Raw genomic sequence first — 18,234 nt, 5'->3', positions numbered from 1 at the left:
TAGAGTCTTCCATTCAATGTCAAAGTATTTTGGATTTTTTATAGCTTGCCTTCTATAGAGCCTTTCAGATGATCTCAAACAGTCTCCCCCCCCGGCCACAAAACAAGCCTCACAACACCCCTGCGAGATAGGTATTGGCCCCATTTTATACAAGACAACTGAGGCAGGGGGATGATCAGATAGCGAGTTAATGTCAGAGCTAGGGAAAAGACAACTCCTGACTCCCTGTCATCCCACAAGACCACAGTCCCTCTCCCAATTGTAAGGTCTTACCCAGTCAGCTTTCTTGTAGTGTTAAAATATGTAAGCGGTTTAACCAGATGTTCTGAATTTATCCAGTCTGAATGAACAGTGCTTAAAAAGCTCTATACACTCCCAGTAGCCAGAAATCAATATGCAAGATAAGCAGGAATCCCCAATAGTGAGCTCCATGGATGATGCCCTGGTGAGAAGACCAGCTGCTGGTAAGGGAGAGGAAGCTGGCATTACCATAGTGGACCTCACTAGGGGGCTCAGGTTTTTTTAATCAGTTTCCGGCTGCTGGGTACCTGATTAGTCTAAAATATGGCTGCTGGAAGGGAGAAATAACTCTCTTCCCACTATCTGAGAGTCTCTTAGCTGCTGGAGGTGAAAGTGTGTGTCTGGTACTTTATCTTCACCTGGCATTTTAGTTTCAGTTCTCCTCCTCTTTCATCCCAGAGTTTTCCTGAGCAGCAGCAAAGTAAAATTGGTTGATTCTTGACAATTTCACTGCTGCTCCCAGGATTACCAACAGCAGCAGTGAAACTGATCAGATTTGTGCTAGTTTTACATTGCTGCTGCTTACTAGAGCTGGGCAAATAACTGATTTTTTTTTGGTTCTACTTGAGCCAAATCTAAAAATTTGGAAAAAACGTTGGTGAATTTCAACCCAAAAAGGTCTTGTTTCCAGGCATTTTTAAAGGCCAGATTCACAAAACTGCCAGAGGTAGTTGTGGTCCTTACCTTATAACTTTTAGCTCAATGGTTAAGACATTCACCCAGTATGGGGGGGACCTGGGCTCAATTCCCCCATTTGCCTGATATGGCGCCAGGACTTGAACTTGTGTCTTCCCCCACTCTGAGGAGAGTGCCTGGACTATAGAACATCCTGAGACAGGTCTCTCTCCTATTGAAGCTATCCCACTTTGTATAAAATACTTGAATAGTTATTGGAACATAGAGAGAAAGTAAGAACCACTCTATAGCTCAGTGGTTAGGGCACTCACCTGGGACGTGGGAAACCCAAGTTCAAATCTTTGCTCCAATGCATAATTATGTATACAAGGTAGAACAATTTCAACAGGAGAGACTGAGAAAGATCATAACACAATATCCCAGAATACACCAAAATATAGCCTAGTGATTAGATGGGGGGATGAGGAGAGACCCAAGTTCAAGTCCCTGCTCCATATCAGCTGGGGGACGGATTGAACTAGGTCTCCCACTTACTGGGTGAGTGCTCTAAGCACTGAACTAAAAGTTACAAGGTGGGCACACCCCACATATACTTTGTGAATATAGCCTACACATGTTTTTGGGTTAAAACTAGTCTGCAGATTTGTGTCAAAATTGCAAATAATTTCAGGTCGACAAACTATGAGCAATACCAGAAGCAGACACACACAGAGAACACAGAAGCAGTTCACATTTAATAAGGTATTCCTTGCAACCATAAGCTAGAAACATAATTTTTAAAAGTCTGAAGAAAATTGGTTTCTTGCAGGAATACATGGGATAGGATCCCCTCGCTCTGTGGTGAGTAGATTGTTTAAGCCCTGCAAATGGATATATATTTCTAAACAGAAACAAAGCCTATCCTAAGCGTGCTACAGTCACATTCTACGGATGCTGTTTTGGCCAGACCAAGATCCTTTACCATTTTTTACCATTTTAATTTAAAAAGAACAATGTGTGCTGTTTTTATCTTGGAATATCTTATAAAGAACATATTTCAGGTTTCTGAGTAAATAGCAAATTAAGAATTGAGGCCCAAGGAAATGAAATGTGATCTCCAGCTGCACATGCAACAGAACATATTAAAGCAAAGGAAGCCAATGGGATGATTACATCTCCTTTCCTCAAGGTCAGGCAAGAGATTACAAATCTAAAAGCTTTAACGAAATATACTTACAGGAATAAATAAGTGCTGGGAAGAGTGTTTCATTTCTCTCTTGAGCTGTTTCAACCAACATACGAAGAGGACCTTTAGGACATAGGACAGCAACCAGATCTGCAGGGGAGAGCACACAGAAAAGATCCTGTACTACAGTATTACAGACTTGGTTTGTAAAAAGTTTTTATGTGAGAGTGGCTGCAGGGATATGGTAATGGGATACCCTCTAAGATGCTGCCTGGAATATAGACCAGGTTAATGAGTTTGTCCCAGTCCTGTTTTCAGTGATAAGATACAAGTCCAGTGGATGTAGATATTGATGGTAAATAGAGTTGATAGTTTATTATATCTAAATTATGTGGCAGGGACCCACCCCCCGTCAAGCCCTCTCCCCTATTCACTATATCCCTCAATTCTACTGCCACTTTTAATGTCTGGCATACAGCAGTGTCAGTGCATGCCGCACACTTGCTCACTGTAGGAGGTGCAAGAGTGGAAGACTGACTGGTCAGAAGTCTGGGCCTTTGGCATAAACACATATGTTTTCCATGTTTAACTTCTATGATATGCAAGTGCATGGTTCTCTTTGGTTCCTTCATGTTCCCCAGGGTCTGTTGCGCTCCATCCATTTTAGGTACTTACATGATCCCCCCCCATCACTGCAGTAATTGAGTGCTTCTTTAATGTATTTATCCCCACACCACCCCTATGAAGCAGGGCGTTATTATTATTCCTGCTTCACAGACTGAGAATTTATGCACACATGCTGAGTGACATGCCCTTGGTCACACAGAAACTTTGTGGAATTGAACCCAGGGAACTGAGTCCCAAAACAGCGCCATAAACCACTGAGCCATCCCTGCTGGCTCCAGTCATCAGGGCACACAGGGAGAAGAGCCCTACTCCCAAGAACTTTAGGAGTAAAGACACTTATAACTCTGTGGCCAGCTGGACTTAAACCCTGCAGCAGGGCTCCCTGGTTTCTCCAAGAAACTGGAAATTATGGCAAATTCAGATAAACTCAAATATTGGAAATTTTAATAAATTAAATAAGAATGCAAATACAGTGGAGTTGCATCTTACGCGGGGGTTAGGTTCTAAAGTCAGCGTGTAAGGCTAAAATAGTGTATAATCAAAATTACCCTTGAAAATCCCTTAAATCGCCCATAAAGTACAGTATACTGTACATGGTTTTGTGTATACAACCCTGTACAGTAATATGTATAAATGTATAATGTATACAGTAATGCACAATGTATAAGAGTACATATGCAAAATATAATTTTACAGTACTGTATTTTTACAGGGGGGTAATTACACGGGGTCACTGGGACTTGATGTCGAGCCAGGTGACAGAGAGCTTGGGTGACGGAGAGCGAGTCGTAGATGAAGTGGTTGGCTCTGGTTCAGCTCAAGAAGTTGATTGCGTTGACTCATCTGATGCTGGTTGTTTTTCCTTGAAAAAACATGGTGCTCGGCAACTGTCGCTGTTGTTTTTTGAGCTGCTCATACATTTCTTGATACAGTCTCAAATCGTCCATAATACAACGTGTGATTTTGAGGCTGTGTTCCATAGAGGGATCGTATTCAAACATTAAATCATTCTTCATTGACAGATGCAGCTTCACCAGTAGTCTGCAAGTTTTTGAGGTTGAAGAGGTTCCTAAAATTGTTAAGCCAACCTTGGCTGGCTTTGAATTCCTTCTCATCAGAAGGCTGTCCCTCTTCGGCGGGAGGTTTGAACAGCGCGTAGAGGCTAAGAGCCTTTTCTTGCAACATGTTGGCATCGATTGGCACACATTTACGGTTCATGTCTTCCAGCCATAAGTTTAATGCCTTTTCAGTCTTCATTAAAGTCTTATCATGCACCTGGCTCATCACTTGAGCAGTTACTGGAGCATTTGATGCCACAGCTTGATGAATTTCTCTCTCTAATCTTGATGGCATGGATGCTAGATTCATTGCAGCCATATTTACATGCCACGTTGGAGACTGACATACCGTCTCTCAGTAAGTCCAGCACAGCCAGCTTTTCCTCCAGCGTTGGAACAGATCACTGTTTCTTCAGTTGAGCACCAGATGAAGTAGTTGGCTTGCGTTTAGGGGCCATGTTGTATGAAAAATACGTATCTTTAAACTCTAGAATCACACTCAGCACGGCGAGATGCTCACACTCTGAGAGGCACGCGGGAACTGAGACAGACTGAGGGAACAGCAGATTCACATCTACTATCTCACCCTCACTCTGGGGCATACGCTCATTGAGCGGAATGGTGGGCAGAATCGCCTGCACTATTTACAGGTATCTTGTTATGTTTCTTTTCTTTTCTTGCCGAGCGCATATAGTTGAATTTGCGTAAGTTAAATACGCATATGATGCGACTCACCTGTACACTAATTAACATATCTGGAGCTATTCTGACATTACTTTTGACGAGATATTACTTTTAATGTTTTTCATGCTGTCCCCAAACTGTTGTTTTTCAGCATGCTGTATATTTTTAAACTCAGACCATGTAGTTTCATCACAGAAGCTGGTAGAGGCACGCTTGGGGTTTTGATGACTGGGTACTAAACAATACAGCATCTGACAATTTTGGCAACCAGGAAGCAGCTGAAGCTTTGTGTACTGGGGAGGTTGTGAATTCCTCTCCCTCCCTTGTAGGCAGGGATGGGTGTAACTTCAAATTTGAAGCAGGATTTCATTCCAAATTCCTCATTCCACACCCTTGCTGCCCCACTGCACTCCATCACAATACCTATGGAATATCCACCTCAGCACTTGGGGATAAGCACTCAGTCTTGAGGTTTCTGCTAAAATTATAATAAACGGACAACTCTGAAACCTAATGATGACATTGTTGATGTTTGGATTGTTAACAGTCCATTGCGCACACATTGTAAAACATCTGGTAGATCAATAAAGAAAGGTTAATCACTTTATGATAACGGGAGTCCTTTGAGATGCATGGTCCCTATGGCTATTCACTGCTCCCACAACCAGAAATTCTTCATTAGCAGTGTCTGTTGGTCCACACCAATGCACTGTGTCTCCTCGCGCTGCAAAGAGAGGGTGTGAGGGGTGGGGCAAACCAACTGCCTCTCCAATTCCGACTCTGCTGTGAATCACGTGAGAATCCAAAGCAGAAGGGAAGGAAGGTGGATTGTGAATACCCATAGGAACCACACATTTCAAAGAACTCCTGTTACTATAATGTAAGTAACTTCCCTTTCTTTGAGTGCTAGTCTCTATGGGTATTCACTATGAGCAACTCCCAAGCAATGCCTATTGAGAAGGCAAGTGCGAGGAAGAGCTTTGCACCATGGGCGGTGCGCAATGGAGGCTGCGGGAGGCTAAGCCTCCCCAAACCTCACGCCACTGGGGGAGGAGGAATGGTGGATTTGGGGCCCCCAGAAAAACTGCCCCACCCCACCACAGCCCTGGGGGCAGGGCAGGGGCACAGACCTTTTTTGCTCTCACAGCCACAACAGGGAGAAGGAGGGGGGTGAAGCAGTGAGTGGGGGCAGGGCCTCACGGGGGGAGAGAAGAGGCAGAGTGGGGACAGGGCTGCAGGTGGAAGGGGCAGAATGGGGGAAGGGGTCCAGACTCTCAGCCCCAGCCAGAGCCAAGAGCTGTGTGCAGTACCAGCCAAGGCTGAGAGCTTGACTCCAGCTGGGGACGAGCTCTTAGCCCCCATCCTCATAGCTCTGACTGAGCCCCAACCCAGCCCACCCTACCCCCTGGTCAGGGCTGTGGGGGGGCTGAGAGCAGGAAGCAGGGGTGTGGCCTTGGAGGAAAGAGGCAGGGCTGGGGGCGAGCCTCTCCAATGGGAAGCTTCAACCGCCACCCATGCTTTGCACCACAGTTAGCAAGATTGCAGAAACGAAGGAAGCCTCCTCAGCTGAGGCTTGAATCAGGGAATAGTGCCTGGTAACATGCCAACAGAGCCAATCTGCCAGTCTATAGGTTTCCAAGAGTGGGACTCCTTGAAAGGATGCCACCGAGGCAGCTTGCACTCTGGTAGAGTGAGCCCTGACAGACTGGGAAGGAGGGACTACTGCCCTCTCACAGCAGAGAAAGATTCAGAATGGATTTCCAGCTGTGAGTCCCTGGAAAGACATCGCTTCTCCCTTCATCCTCTCAGATATGGAGACAAATAGTCATGGAGATCTTCTAAAGTGCTTTGTCCTATCCAGAGTGTATGCCCCCAGGGCTCCAGCATTCCGTTTCCTGCCTCTATATTCTCTAGGTCTTCAGTTAAAAAGAAAAAAAAAAAGTGAAGTGGAGTGTCCAATTCAAGTGAAAGTCAGATGGAACCTCAAGGATGAATTCGCAGTCCAGTCTGAGGGATACTCTGTCCCTGTGAAAGACAATATAAGGCAAGGGCCCTGAGGGCCCCTAAGCTCAACTACTCTCTTGGCTGAGGTGATGCTGTGAGGATGGCTACCTTTATTGATAAAAGTAAGAGGCAGCACGAAGCCAAGAGTTCAAAGGGCAGTTTCATGAATTGGGAAAGCTGTAGGTTCAGGTTCCAAAACAGAGTAGGTCTTGATACCAGTGGGAACATTCTGACGGTGCCTTTTAAGAACTTGACTGTTGTGGAATGGGTGAAAACCCTCTACCAGAGAATAAAAGGCATTGATAGCTGCTAAACAAACCCTTAATTTACTAATGGATAGGCCTGTGACTTCAAATGAGAGGAGACAGTCCAGGATAAGAGGAATGCCAGATTCCTCTAGAGGCAAATTGCGCCTGACACCACAAGAACCACTCCCACTTGGCAGTGTAACACTTTCCCACAGAAGGTTTTTTGCTTTTGGAAACGATGAACAGGACTTTCTTCAAGCAGGATCTCTCTAATTCTGTCATCCATCCAAAAACAAGGCTGTCAGGTGAAGGGCTGCCAGTTTGGGATACCTGGTGCCGCCCTTGTTCTGTGATCATAGGTCTGGAAATGGGTACAGGTGACTGCATGGGTGGGAGGCCACCTGTAGGGCCATAGTGAACCAGTACTGCTGGGGCTGGTCTTTTGGAGGACTCATGTTAGGAACGGAATGGGAAGGAAGGTGTACATCTACAGGTCTGACCAGTGCATAAGGAATGCATCCTCTCTGGAGCAGTTCTGTGAGCATCCAGAGAGCAATAAGTTGAGCACCTTCTGTTGTCCTGGGTTGCAAAAAGTTGGAAGATGGGGATCCCCAATGGGAAAAGATTCATTGGGTGACAGACAGGTAGAGCTCCCACTTGTGAAAATGCCTGCTGAGGCTATCTGCTAGGGAATTCATTACCCCAGGCAGATGCACTGCAGAGGATGATCTGGTGCTGGATGCACCAGTTTCAGAGGTGTACCACCTCCCTGCAGAGCGATGCAAACCTTGATCCTCTCTGTGTGTTTATATACTAAGCAGTGGTCACACTGTCTGATCTTACCTGGACCTGAATGGATTGAATGAAGGGGAGGAATTGTATGCATGGTTCGTGGACTGCTTGAAGCTTGAGTCGGTTGACCTGGTGTATGCACTTTTAAGAAGTCCAGGAGCCCTGAGCTATCTGGTCACCCAGGTATGCCACCCCAGCCTCAGAGGGACACATCTGTCACGAGTGTCTTTGTGGGTGGGGCAGAAGCAAAGGGAAACCCCATCACACACAAACACTCTCTCTCTATTCCCATCAGCTGAGAGATATCCAGACACTGGGAGGAAGCGCGACTCTCTTATCCAAGGAATCTCTTTGGGACAGACCTTACTCAGCCAAACTTGGAGCCTGCATAGGTGAAGCCTGGCAAAAGGGGTCACATGGACAAATGCAGCCACGTGGCCTAGAAGTACCAAGCAAGATCAGACTGCCATCTGAGGACCAAGACAGATTGGCTACCAAGCTCTCATTGCGAAGAATCTGTACTGTGGCTACACGAGTCTACGACTGCTCCAATAATATCTATAGTCATTATGGGTGTTAAAGTGGACACTCCTGTATTTACTTGAAGTTCCAAGGAGTGGCATATGTATAGCAGGGCAGCAATTGCTATTCGTACTCCTGATATGATTGCCCCTTGAGGAGCCAGTGACATAGACTCACAGGGTTGGTGCTATAGCCCCAGCTTTGGAACAGTCGGTTTGGATTCTCTAAAGTAACATTACAATTTAAGAGAATAGGTAAGTGGAGCGTACAGAGGTATTGTATAGAACGTGCAAGTCTCACACAGGCTGCCAACCTGCCTGCTCCCCCTTGAACAAGAGAAAGCGTGAATATTTATATATGGAGAGTTTGAAAAAACTAGGATTATTAATCTTGGAAAAAAGGAGTATTCGCAAGGATTTGACTGAGGTATTCAAAGTGATAAGCAGCATAATGAAATATGAGCAGCCCCCTTTTTCATCAAGTCCTCTGGTTCTTGTACATGGGACAATGAATGAAACTAAAAGAAGTAAATATAAAATCAAAGGAAGTCACTGAACCAGACATATCAATAAAGGTGGTCATAAGAGTATAGCAGTAGGAATACACTACCGACCACTTGACCAGGATGGGCATTGTATTATGCTCAGGGAGATTATAAAGCCAATAATAATGGGGATTTCAACTATCCCCATATTGACTGGGAACACATCACCTTGGGATGGGATGCAGAGATAAAATCTCTGGACATCATTAATGACTGCTTCTTGGAGCAGTTAGTCCTAGACCCCTCAAGGGGAGGGGCAATTCTTGATTTAGTCCTAATAGAGCACAAGATCTAGTCCAAGAGGTGAATATAGCTGAACTGCTCAGTAACAGCCATCATAATGTAATTGAAGATAACATCCTCATGGCAGGGGGGGGGGTGGGGGGAGAAGAAACCCATCACAGTCGCTTTTAACTTCAAAGAAGGGGAATTACCATGGCTAAACAGCAGAATAAAAGAGGTGGTTTAGAGACATCCTTTAAAATTGGAAGACACATCCTACTGAAAACAGAAAGGAACATAAATTCTGGCAAGTCAAGTGTAAAAATATAATTATGCAGGCCAAAAAAGAATTTTAAAGAGCAACTACCAAAAAGACATAAAAACTAACAGCACAATTTTTTTTGAAAAGCAGCAGAAGCAGGAAGCCTGACAGAAAAATCAGTGCAGCCACTGGACGATCAAGGTGCCAAAGCAGCACTTCAGGAAGACAAGACCGTTGCAGAGAATCTAAATCAATTCTTTGCACCAGTTTTCACTGCAGAGGACATGAAGGAGATTCCCATACCTGAGCCACTCTTTTTTAGGTGACAAATCTAATTAACTGTCCTAGTCTGAGGTGTCAATAGAAGAGGTTTTGAAACAAACTGATAAATTAAATAGTAGTAAGTCACCAGGACCAGAATGTATTCACCCAAGAGTTCTGAAGGAACTCAAATATGAAATTGCAGAACTACTACCTGTGGTATGTAACCTATTACTTAAATCAGTTTCTATACTAGATGACTGGAAGAAAGCTAATGTAACACCAATTTAAAAAAAAAAAAACACTCCAGGGGTGATCCTGGCAATGACATGCCATTAAGCCTAACTTCAGCACAAGGCCAATTGTTTGAAACTAAAATAAAAAACAGAATTATCAGACACCTAGATGAACTTGATTTGTTGGGGAAGAGTCAACACAGCTTCTGTAAAGGGAAATCATGCCTAACCAAAATATTAGAATTATTTGAGGGAGTTCAAAGCATGCGGACAAGGGTGATTCAGTTGATTAGTGTACATTAGACTTTCAGGTTTCAGAGTAGCAGCCATGTTAGTCTGTATCCGCAAAAAGAAAAGGAGTACTTGTGGACTTTCAGAAAGCCTTTAACAAGTTCCCTCACCAAAGGCTCTTAAGCAAAATAAGAAGTCAGGGGATAAGAGGGAAGGTCCTCTCATGTATCAGTAACTGGTTAAAAAATAGGAAACAAAGGGTAGGAATAAATTATCAGTTTTCACAATGGAGAGAAGTAAACACTGGGTCACCCAAGGATCTATGTTGGGACCTGTGCTATCCAACTTATTCATATATGATCTGGAAAAGAGGATAGGATATAAAATTACTGAAGATAGTTAAATCCAAAGCTGATTGAGAAGAGTTACAAAGGGATCTGTCTAAACTGGGTGACTGAACAACAAAATGGCGGATAAAATTCAATGTTGCTAAGAGCAAAGTAATGCACAATGGAAAAAATAATCCCAACTATACACACAAAGCGATAAGAACCATTAGCAAAGGGATCGATAAGATGACAAAATATCATAATGCCACTATCTAAATCCATAGTATGCCCACACCTTGAATACTGTGTGCATTTCTGGTCACCCCATCTCAAAAAAGATATATTAGAATTGAAAAAGGTACAGAGAAGGGCAAAATCAATGATGAGAAGTATGGAACAGCTTCCATATGAGGAGAGATTAAAAAGACTGGGACTGTTCACTTTACAGAAGAGAAGAGTAAGGAGGGAGATGACAGAGGTCTATAAAATCATGACTGTTGTGGAGAAAGTGAATAGGGAAGTGTTATTTACCCCTTCACATAACACAAGAACCAGGGGCACCCAATAAAATTAACAGGCAGCAGTTTTAAAACAAACATAAGGAAGTACTTCTTCACACAATGCAGTCATCCTTTGGAACTCATTGTTATGGGATGTTGTGAGGGTCAAAAGTACAACTGGGTTCAAAAAAGAATTAGATAAGCATCTGATAACCGTGGAATTCACCCCTACCAGGTTGAAAATACTCCAAATGTGGTGACCTTCAGGTCACGCTGTGAAGCCTGTGTTCCTTGGGCTAGCACTCAGGGAAGGATAAGGTGCTCCGAGTGTGGGGTTTCTTTGGGGAATCCGAGGGGTGGGGATTATTATTATTATTGGGTAACTGCCTATTTTATATTGGACAGGAATTGCTGCTGTTTGTTATTGTTATGGAGTGTATTTCACATGGATGGGACAGTCTTGTCTAAACATCTATGTCGTTTAAAGTGAAATAAATGAAATCTTATGACTACTAACCCTTGGGTTCATGCCAGCTGTGATACAAGGGCTTAATAAGCAGTTGACCTATGAAAGCCAAGGAAGACTCTCCCTACCTCATTCATAAACTGGGTCAACCAGCTAGTGCTATGTGCATAAGGAACATTTTCACCTTCTTCTGAGGCATCAGATACCTAAGGACAATACTGGCCTAAGATGGACAAAGGGCCAATCAAGTCTGATTAATCCTGTATTTCTACAAATATGGAGAAAAAAAACCAAACCAGACGCTCACCTTTCCTGCTATCAGGGAATTTCAGACTCTGTGTCCATCTGCAGTTAAAATTCACTTCTGCGTTTCCAAATTAATTCAAATTCTTTATGAGCAAGTTTGCACTGATACTCCTCTTTGCTATAAGAAATTTCGATTATACACTAGGAGCTAGATTATACACAAACACATGCTTGCGCTAGCTCTCGTCTTGGTCACGTGAGTATCAATAGAAGTGTAGCATGGCTAGCGGAGGTATGGCTGAGCCACGCCAAGTACAAACACACCCAAAACCAGGGGTTAGGTACTCGGCACAGCTCAGCCTCTGTTGCCACGATCCATGCTACCACCGCTTCATTGCTACTTATTCTCGCGCTATCTCTCATCAAGCTAGCATGAGCATGTGTACACAAGCAGGGGAAATCATACTCCTAGCTTGTCATGTAGATGTAACCTTAGCTATTCTGGCCTATTATGTAAACCAAATCAGTCTTTGAGACACATCTGCCCTTATAGCAAGATCATGAATAGCATAAAATACAGAGTACCATTCCTACTGAAGGGTTTCAGTGCCCTTTAAAAGTGTATGATAACTGTCTGAGACAGGTTATGTGATCTCTAGATATAGTTTATTGCAGCCTTCTCTGGGATGAAACAGAATATGTGATAATCTAGAAAAGGAAATGACTACTATAGCAATTTGAACTGTGGGAGAGTGTTTAACCATGCCATGACTAGATCCTCCTGTGTGAAGGGACTTTTCCCTAAGGAAAACTCCTAGAGGAATTTCTGAGATACCCCCTTCTTGTCAGGAGATGGATTGACCCCCTTGGTATTTGGAGGACCCTAGGGAGGCCACAGCTACCCACGTCAAGCCCTTGTACCCAGGATGTGGCTCCAGCTTCCCAAGGAACTACTTCACTCTGGAAATGCAATAGCTCCCAAGGGCCCTTGAGGGAGTGGGAGACACAAGAGTTATTTTCAATGAGACCAGAAGGAGGACTACAATATGGGTCACACGCCTATCCTCTCCTCCCTTGTACTACCCCAATTCCAATCCCATCTGCACTTCCTGCAGACCCGGAGAGGGCCCCTCATAAGGTCCAGGGTATGTGGACAGAGACAGTATTGCAGAGGCACTCAGAGGTAACAGCCATTTGAGGGGGACTTACCCATGGGTTAGATGTAAGGGAACACAGTCTGGTCCCTGGAATTTGAGTAAGACATTGCAGCAAAACCCTTGCCCTGCCTGTGTTTGGACCCTGGGTTTTATGTCTGGTCAAACAGATGGAAGAAGGCATGCCATCATCATTGCTGGTATTATGCTTTTTTCAGGATCTTACCATATACTGAAATCACAGCTAGGATAAGCCATGCAGTCCATTCAGGAAGGTATTTAATGAATACCAGCGCCATGAGAGCACTGATCATAATGAGATATGCTTGCTGGAGCCGGAGCGGGCCTTTCCAGTGAATGCAGATCATTCCCACCACACCAAAGTTCCAGATCATGAGCGCGAGTGTGATGTAGTCCATGGCAACGTTATAGGTTTTAAAAACCTCACTAAAACATTTAAGAAAAGGAGATTAGATAAAGAAAACAGGCAACTGTTTCCCTAAAGCAATGGCAAAAAACAAAGAAGGCAAACTTGAGAATTAGATTTTAAAACTCTCCACTCCATGTATTTTAACAAACAAAGTTGTTCTTTTATTAGATCTTAATTAGATCTGACAATGACTCAAAGAAACAGTTTGCTTTCTGAGGAAGAGCTAGTTTTACAGGGTGTGTTTCATTTAAACTATTTCAGGTTTACTAATTCAGTTTTCTGCAGTACAATCCTCCATTGACCCTCGTTCCTTCTCAGTTACAGATCAAAAAGCTGCCAGCACAGGACATCAATGCAAAGTAGTTTACCTTGATTAACCTATAGATGGTCCTCCATTTTGTAAGTAAAATTTCAAAAAAATAATTTCCTGGCATACAAATGGCTCTGTTAGTTACCTGCATGGAATGTCAACTAGACACGTAGCACCACTGTGTCAACCATGCAAGGGAAGGAGGATGTAGTGTGAATGCTTCAGCTGATCAGACATTGTCCTGGGCCCTAATGAACTGATTTTTTTAAACTGAAGAGAACAAAATATTCTGTGAAATAAATATATCTAAGAAATTTAAAGTTATGACGGCTCTCCAGGAATATAAGCCTGGGGTTCTTCATTCATTTTTGTCCTATTAGATGAAATCATAGTGCTAACTCAGGGGTAAGAAATGCATGCTGACTGTAATAGAGTGTTTGGGGTCTGCATCACCATTATAGCTGCCCACCATTCCTAGAAAGTAAAAATCTCCCTTTGAGGATGGAGCTATGTTTCTCAATCAGATATGAGAGATTACTGAATACAATGAATGGAAAAACTACTTCGCAGGGAACAAGTGTATTTTCTCCAAGTCATAGGTAACTTCCACTGGCCTGTGAAAAATCAGTGCTTGAGCTTGCTGAACGGCCATTCCTGATGAGGTGGTGAAGTGCTGCTTCAGGATTTGACTTGCAAGACAAGTACAAAGCCTTGAAACATAGGTCTATTCTGCTGTAGATGCAAGCGCATAACTTCCATTAGATATAATAGAAGTGTGTATCGGTGACAGAACAGATTCCTTTCAGTAGATTAAGTCTTTGAGACTGTTCCCAAATAAATACCCTTTGCATGGCTGACCCTTACCAATTACCATGGTGACATGAGGACAACTGTTTATGTATGCTTATGGTGAAGAGACAAAGATTGGCTGGAAGGCAAATTCTGAAGTTGAAACTCTTGTAGACTTACCCCAAGTAGATGAATGAGAAAAAGAAAAGCAGCAATAGAGAAGAAATGATAAGCCAGCCATGGATCACCTGAAAGAGAAAGACACAACAATAAACATCTCCATTTCAAACTGGACATTTTAAAGTTAATTACATCTTTATCAAAAATGCTTTTTTAAGGTTCAATTTCATAAGCAGAAGATATAGTAATATCTGAGCCAGTTTTCAGAGTACCACTCACAGCCCCCAGCCATATTAATATCTTGTGGTTAGAGCAAGGGAATGAGATTCAGAAGTCTTTGGCTCCATACCATACTCTATACTGATACATTGATTTTTGGCTAGTCCCTTGACTTCTGTGCCTGAGTTTACTCATCTATAAAACGGGGCACTACTTAACCAACCATTGTTAATTGCTTTGGAATCCTTGAATAAAAGGTGCTCTATAAGTGCAAAGTATTTTTAGCATATTAACTTACAGCACTTTGATAATGTTGGCTTGATGTCAAAGCAGAATATACTGCATTGTAAAATACATGGAAAACATCTATTAATTTTTCTATTATTTAAAGAAATGAACAGCCCAGTTTCCAAATCAATAGCAGAATCTATGTGTAACCTTATGGATGAAGTACAATGTTAAAGTGTTACATTTATGAATTCTAGCATATTAAAATCAACTAGAATTAGCATAAGGCATCACGTAAGGAATGAATGAATAACTAATGTAAGCACCTTTTTATTGCATATGAAGAGCAAATACTAACACAGCTAATAGTGTGATCTCTACACATCACACAATTTGATAGCAAAATACATCACCATGTATATCAAGATGACAACCATGTTTTGAGATTAAAGTCTAGCAAGACATACATGAATTTTACAAAAAAAAGTTACATTAGAAAATATCATCAAACCTTGTTTTAAGGAGTGAGCATACTTTGGGACAAGTCCTTCATACTAATGTCCCAGACTAAAAACAAAGATTGAAGAGAATTTGGAAAGCCCTCTAACTATGATCATGTCTGAACTGACAGGCTGCAAGATGACAAAATGCTAGATTTCCTAAGTACACGATTACAAAAAACAAAGCTCTGAAATGCTACATCAAACTGGTAGAAAATCATCCAAAACCCAGGGAAAAAAGCAATAGAAGATATCTTTCAAAAACAACTGAAGGAGGGGAACGGACAATCTCTTCAGAAAAACAGATCCCTAGACTTGTAAGTCAAAAACTCCAACCTGTTAAAGACTTTGGGCAAGTTCTGGCCTTAAGAAGAGTACCTTTGAGGTGCAATGGGGTATGAAAAACGTGAAATATAAAGAAATATTTTTTCTTCTAGACAAGGAACCTCACACACAAGCTAAGACATGGACCCCACAACTAGTTTAAAGTTCTTTATAGATAAAGAAGTCAGAAGCAGTAATTTAGTACTTGCTTGAACTGGTTAAAATGGCACAAGGAATCCTACCTGTGTTGAAGCCAGATTCAGAGCAGAATTTACTATTCAAAACAACTATACATCCAAGAGAACTCAATCTTTCTGATCTGGAGTTTTGTTTTTCCTCCTTATTTCCCTCCTTGCAAATGGTTTATATTGGATTTTAAACATTTTTAAAAACAATAAAAACTTATGAAATTTAATGTTTTACCTTGTAGAGATTATTTCTGTTTCACTAGTATTTATTTGACTTACATGAAACAGCAACAACCTTCTAACAAACAAAAGAGTGTCAAGTTTCATATAGGTTTTAAATGTATTTTCTTAAGTGTGTTCAGAGTCCTCTGCAGGATCTCTTCCACTTTCTATCTCTTCCTCTGGGCCATCCTTCATGATGTATCCCAGTTTACAAAAAAACCTCAATGTAACAAGACTTGTTGGCAAGCCTGGGTAACCTCACAGGTTAGCCTCTCTCTATATCTGATAGAGCCGTCTCAAAAAATAAAGGATGCGCAGCTTTCTCCTTTGCATTAAACATTCGGTTTTTAAATGCTGTTGGCAGGGAAGACGTCAAATTTCTGTCACCAACAACTGTTACAAGGAGAAGAACTCTGAAGCTGGGGATCAGCTTTACAAATAATGTGTAAGGCTACACATATATTCTGATAGAGTGAAAGACTGGATTTTGTTTTTAAAAACAAAATCTTTTCAGGTCACTTTGATGGACAAGATGACATAACTTTATGGTTAAATGAAAGACACATTAGCAATAAGAAAACCCCAAAGAAAACTGTCCTACTGCCTAGGAAGAGAAGAGACCTGGCAGTCCAGTGTGCCTGAATACTAATGTCCCATTCTAGCAAAGAGCAGATCTGCTCTACTGAACAAATGCCAAAAAGTGCATAACTAAGGGAGCGGTTCTCAACCAGTGGTACACAGAGGTCTTCTAGGGGGTACATCAATTAACCTAGATATTTGCCTAGTTTTACAACAGGCTACATAAAAAGCACTAGTGAAGTCAGTACAAACTAAAATTTCATACAATGACTTGTTTATACTGCCCTATATACTATACACTGAAATGTACGTATAATACTTATATTCCAATTGATTTATTTTATAATTATATGGTAAAAAGGAGAAAGCAAGCAATTTTTCAGTAATAGTGCACTGAGACACTTTTGTATTTTTAATGTCTGATTTTGTAAGCAAGTAGTTTTTAAGTGAGGTGAAACTTGGGGGTATGCAGGACAAATCAGACTCCTGAAGGGGATACAGTAGTCTGGAAAGGTTGAGAGCCACTGCTCTAACGCCCCAATCCTGCAATACTTACATGTGCTTAACTACCGTGAGTAGCCTCACTGATACCTAACTGAAACAATTTGGTGTATCACACCACTTTCCACACCAGTAATGTGTGTTCTTCACATTACATGGCTTTTCAAATATTAAATCATTTTCAAAACCACCTGTCCTTTTCTCATAGAAGTTTCTCAACACACTACATGTGAAAGATAAGTGTTATCCAACATATTTCGTAACATGTCATGGCAAGTTTCTAGACTTCTGATTAAAACATTTCCACGTCTCACCTGACAATGACTCCTAACTGATTTGTTGGTACAGAGTCAGCTTGCCTGCTAAAAACCTGAATAAAAGGGACTTGCCACGGTTTGCAAAATACAGGGAATTAAATCTGGAGCTCTGGCAGTAAAAGAATTTGCTTAGACAGACTAAAAATATGGGGGAATTAAGGCAAAAATAAAAATACATGAAAGAATAAGAGAAACTACTCAGTCAAGCTGAGAAGGCTTGATTTCTGGTGGTTAGAGTTAGAATCTGAAATCACGACCAGCTCTACTATTGATTTGCTCTGTAACCTCATGTAAGACGCTTCACATTTGGGCCTCAATTTCTCCAGTTGGAAAATTGGGACAATACTTTCCCTACCTCAAAGGCATTTTCCCAGACATAATGCCTGAATGAAAGGCACTACAAATGAGCAAAGTAGATAGCATACTGCCACCACTTGGGATGTCAAATATTCTTTTGCTAGAAGTTTGTTTCTGTTCACTGAAATGTAAACCAACAGTGATTCTCTACATACCCAGCAGAAAATTAGATTTATGTTCAGCAACTGGGTGCCTGGATTTTTCAGCACTTCAGTGCAGCGGCTTGGAGATACTGTGTTAGCTTCATTAAAATTCAAAAGTTCAACATTTTTCATGAAGTAAGCATGAAAATAAATACAATCACTACCAAAGCTCCAATATTTATTTTGTCATTGAATTTAGTTTTATGCAGTCTACATATTCACTTTCTGATGTGCCAAAGATCTTTGTAATGACAGTGCACAACTGCACTGTAGAAATGATCAAGGGGAAGCTAGAGGTTTTGGCAGCTTGGTAAGCACAGGTGAGGCTTCTGGCATCTGGAGAGGCCCAAAGGACAGTTTGGGATTGCGGGTTTAAGCACATCAGTTGGCCAGTTCTACTAAAATGATCAGCAGTGAAATAATTTAAATATCTATTTTAAACTATCATTGTTTGGGGTATTAATTCAATACCCCATTGTGATAAATGGGGAAGTTAACACCTCATAAATCTTTTTCCAGA

At 41.9% G+C, this 18,234-nt stretch overlaps 1 protein-coding gene across 4 annotated transcripts in view; it reads right to left on the bottom strand.

Annotated features, from left to right (window-relative positions):
* PSEN1 (presenilin 1) overlaps positions 1-18,234 on the bottom strand; it is a 55,608-nt gene that overhangs the window by 14,535 nt on the left and 22,839 nt on the right. For all 4 annotated transcript variants that reach the window (XM_048852893.2, XM_048852894.2, XM_048852892.2 and 1 more), the window contains exons 5-7: positions 14,197-14,264; positions 12,714-12,934; positions 2,153-2,251 (exon numbers count right to left, since the gene is read on the bottom strand). In XM_048852893.2, coding sequence (XP_048708850.2) covers positions 2,153-2,251; positions 12,714-12,934; positions 14,197-14,264 — 388 coding nt within the window. The remainder of the gene's footprint in view (positions 1-2,152; positions 2,252-12,713; positions 12,935-14,196; positions 14,265-18,234) is intronic.

The sequence above is a fragment of the Caretta caretta genome, chromosome 6 (genome assembly GCF_965140235.1).
Source record: "Caretta caretta isolate rCarCar2 chromosome 6, rCarCar1.hap1, whole genome shotgun sequence".
Classification (NCBI taxonomy): domain Eukaryota; kingdom Metazoa; phylum Chordata; order Testudines; family Cheloniidae; genus Caretta; species Caretta caretta.
The sequence above is the reverse complement of the archived record's forward strand: the minus strand, read 5'-3'. Positions and strand labels throughout refer to the sequence as shown.